This window comes from Eurypyga helias, unplaced genomic scaffold, assembly GCF_000690775.1.
Source record: "Eurypyga helias isolate BGI_N326 unplaced genomic scaffold, ASM69077v1 scaffold21882, whole genome shotgun sequence".
NCBI classification, from domain to species: Eukaryota; Metazoa; Chordata; class Aves; order Eurypygiformes; family Eurypygidae; genus Eurypyga; species Eurypyga helias.
In genome coordinates this window covers 1-3,798 of record NW_010236853.1, presented here as the reverse complement: position 1 = coordinate 3,798, position 3,798 = coordinate 1, and the positions used below count along the sequence as shown (strand labels likewise).

The 3,798-nt window shown below is 61.4% G+C and overlaps 1 protein-coding gene across 1 annotated transcript; it reads left to right on the top strand.

The window, feature by feature from the left end:
- Window positions 1–218: 218 nt before the first annotated feature.
- Window positions 219–3,290, top strand: LOC104506333 (killer cell lectin-like receptor subfamily G member 1). The gene is made up of 6 exons (XM_010147254.1): window positions 219–267; window positions 734–844; window positions 1,337–1,417; window positions 2,091–2,239; window positions 2,502–2,605; window positions 3,095–3,290. Exons 1-6 carry the CDS (start codon window positions 219–221, stop codon window positions 3,288–3,290), a joined length of 690 nt encoding a protein of 229 aa, XP_010145556.1.
- Window positions 3,291–3,798: the final 508 nt, after the last annotated feature.

Here is a 3,798-nt window from a genome sequence, read left to right as displayed (position 1 = left end):
GTGCGGGGTTCCCTCAGGTGCCGGCCTGGCTGGGGGTCACCCCTGTCCCCGGTTTCTGGAAGCACGGTGACCATCCAAGGTTGTGGCCCAGGTGGTGCCTCTGGGGACCCTGTCAGGAAGTGACACTTTCCATTTCGCGTCACACCCGGCTGCCAAAGGGGGCAGGAGGGGGTTACCACTTCCCCAGTGGGGCACAGAGTGAGAGACCGAGGGGAGGGATGGAAGAGGGGGTCACGTACGCCGATCTGCGCTTGCCCCCTGCACCAGGTAATGGCATGCTGCTCCCTGCTCCTGGCACCCCAGATTTCCTGCTGGGTCCCCTGCCCTCCCGCAGCCCCTGGACCTCTGCAGGACTGTTCCCGCAGCCCTGCTCCCCCATTCCCTCCTTTCGGTTACCCTCTCCCAAACAGCTCCTCTCCAGCTCGGTTGCAGACTGACTGCTCTCGGGGTGGGATGCAGGAGGGGCTCAAGGGCAAGGGATGCCCACTGCACCCCAGTGCCACAGCACACACAGACAGCCCCTGCTCTGCTCTCCCCACCCTGTGCCAAGCCCCGTCTGCAGGGAGTCAGCTTCTGGGAAGGTCAGGGTGTTGCAAATGGGTGCTCCCTCAGTTTTCCTGGGCTCCCTTGCTGTCTCCTGAGACCCTGTCCAGGATTCACAGACCTTTCCCAGCTGGGTGGTTTCCACCGCTCCCACCGAGCCCCCAGGACCCCGACTAACTCCTTTTCTCAGCTCCTCAGCCGCCAGTGAGGCTGCCCTGGTGCTGGGCAGCCCTCAGCCTGGCTCTCCTCTCCCTGCTGCTCCTGCTGGCACAAATCATCCTCGTTGGCTTGAGCTTCCACTGTGAGTACCCCCTTGTGCCAAGACCTCTTCGGCCAGGGCCCTGGGGCCTGTGTGCCAACAGACAGAGCTGCAGCTTGCCCATGGAGCTGGGCCCTTCTGCCCTTCGCCAAGGATGTTGGGGGTTCTGGGGCAAGCAGGAAAATTGGTGAGGCAAGACCTCATCCACCTGGCTGGGAGAGGAAGGTGGGCTAACAGCGTGGGCTCGGGAACAGCACTGGAGCATCCTGCTCCATCACATGGCTACAAAATGAAAACAGGAGGGAGGGCGGTGACACTGAAACCAAAAGGCAGAAGCACTTTCCCCGAAAGCCTGTAATGCGATGGGGTCCCAAGCACAGCAAAAAGCCACAAGGACTATGGCGGGCTTGGCCGGTCACCCAAAGGCAGGGACGCCCTCAGCCGCAGCTGTGGGGCTGTCCCGAGGGAGAGGGAACTGGGTGCTGCTGGGAGCAGGACCTCAGGGCTGGCAGGAATACTCCTGTGCTCTTCTAGATTTAGGAAAACAGGCGAGCTGCACCCATGGTTCCTGGAGCATGGAGAAGAGCCCCAGCTATGGGCGACAGACACTGCAAGGTAAGAGAGCCCGGCAGCCCTCTGGGAGAGGTTTGGAGAGGGTCTGGCTGCTCCTTTCAAGAGGCAGGATCTGTATGAACTCCTCAACCTCCCCCCTCCAAGTTTTCCTTCACCCTTGCTGCCTGTTAACTGGCTCATGGCATGGAGAGCTGCCTCAGTGCTGCTGAACAGGCTGTACTGCTGAGACCCCTTCGGAAGAGACGACCCCTCAGGGCAGCTCAGCATCACCTGGGCACGCCACCAGCACCAGGCTCCTGGCTGCCACGAGCATTCGTGTGCCAGCCAGCACTGGGTGCTCTCTTTTGACCAGTCTCTGGTGAAGCCGAAATCGAGACTCTGTTCTCAGCGCTTTGCAAACAATGTTTGTATCTCACTCCCAAACCTGCAGCTCCCCTCCCTGACTCACTTGCTCAATGCCAGCACCTTCACGTAACCAACTCATCTCCTCTGGGGCTCCCACTGGGAAGCTGGGACTGGGATGTGGGAGCTGGGGAGTCCAGAGTAAGAGCAAGCGGAGGGTACTCTCCACAGGGCAGACGTAGGAGTACACGGGGCTGGTTACTGCCCTGGCTGCCCCTTGTCACCCTCCTGTCCCTTGGGCTGGGGGCTGTCGGGAGCTCCTGCCAGCTGCCCAGTCCTGGCTGCTCCCACAGGCTGAATTTCTGATGCGCAGGGCGATGCCAGTTCTGCCCGGTCGGCTGGCTCTGGGATGCGGGGCAGTGCTACTACTTCTCCTCTGCCAAAAAGAGCTGGGAGCAGAGCAGAGAGGACTGCTGCTCCAGAGGGGCACGGCTGGTCACCATCCGAGCCAACACCACCCTGGTGAGTCCACCCAGACTGGCCTGTGAAACCCTCTGCGGGCATCAGGCTGCACTGGTGACCATCGCAAGGTCCCCCGGCAGTCACCCAGCGTCATCAGCATCGTCTCGTCTCCCAGGCTCTGGCCCTCACGCCCAAAGCCGAGCCAAGCCTCCAGGCAGGGAGACAGTGATGTTGTGCCCACACTGCTCAGCCCCACCACTAATCACGTGGCTGGAGCTGGGGGTCTCCCCCAGGGTCTCACCGTTGTCCTCTCCTGCACTAGGCTTTCCTGGTGCGCACAGCCAACATGGACGTCTTCCACGTGGGGCTGAAGCGGGACAGCTTCAGGTTGGACTGGAAGTGGCTGGATGGCACCGCACTGAAGGGGTGAGGCTGCCAGCTTGTCCCCAGCTGGGGTTCGGAGCGGTGGTGGGTCACAGGCACCGCACTGGCATGCAGGGTTGTGGTCCACATTTTGGCCACATCTGGTCTTCCCAGGGCTGCACTGAGGCGTTTTAGGGAAGGGAATATTACAGGGTCCTGACCCTGGTGCCCCTAGTCTGGGTGAGTGGCTGGGGGGTGTCCCCTGAAAGCAGGTTTCCAGGCTTTCCTTGGTGCAGCTGGTGCTGAGCCCTGTCAAGAAGGAACCTAGGGGTGCTGTGTGCATGACGGGGCTGAGGGCTGCATGTCCGACAGGAGGGGTCAGAGCATGTGTCCTAGTTGGGAGGAGGGTGGCAGAGGACATTGTCCATGGGGAGCATGAGCTTTCTCCCACAGCATCTCTGTGAAGCCTCTGGTCCCTGGTTGGAGGAGTTGCTGATGGGACGGCTCCAGCCCTTCCTGCCCAGCTCATCTCAGCCCGCTCTCTCTCTGCAGGCTCTTCCCAATCCAGCGCTCCACCAACTCCTTCCTGGCCTGTGGCAGGGTGTCAGGCACGGGGCTGTCAGGCGGTCTGTGTGGCGAAGCCCTCGGCTGGGTCTGCGAGCAGAAAGCGGCCACCCTGCAGTGGCTCCGCTCCCCAACTCCCGCCTTCCTCTGGGGAAACACCACCTACATCTGTGTGGGATCCTGATGGCTGTGAGAACCTCCAGCCTGTCCCCCCACGCTGTTCCCTGCCTGAGCCCAATGCATGGGCCTCCCCAGGTGCCACTGCCTCCCTCACTCAGACCTCTTTACCTCCTGGATCTCTGCACTTTGTCAATAAACTCTGGCATTTGGATGCAGGGATAGGCGTTGGGGGATGAGGGTGGTGGGATGGACGTGTATCCTCCAGCTTACTGGCTCTGTTGCATTGCTGCTCGGTGTGAAATTTTGGCTGCTGTGGGACTAAAAGAAGTGGCTGGGCACCCCACATCCACGGGAGCATCCTGGTGTCTGGTGGCAGCGCGGAGCAGCTCCTGTGCGGGCTGGAGCAGGTCTCCCCAGAGCTTTCTGAGTGTGGTGGCTGCCTGGTGTTTATGGTCCTTAGGAAGGGCAGCTGAGAGGTGAGCATCTGCTTCCCTGATCCCATGGAAGGCTTGGGCTGGGCAGCAGCTTGTCTCCTGGTGCCTGTCCAGGCTGAGGAGATCACGGCAAACCCT

Excerpts from the sequence above, each read along its gene's own strand:
- LOC104506333 (XM_010147254.1), top strand. The coding sequence starts at position 219 with ATGGAAGAGGGGGTCACGTACGCCGATCTGCGCTTGCCCCCTGCACCA. Across the intron at positions 268-733 it reads GCGCTTGCCCCCTGCACCAG|CTCCTCAGCCGCCAGTGAGG; the intron begins GTAATGGCATGC and ends TCCTTTTCTCAG. Across the intron at positions 2,240-2,501 it reads TCCGAGCCAACACCACCCTG|GCTTTCCTGGTGCGCACAGC; the intron begins GTGAGTCCACCC and ends CTCCTGCACTAG.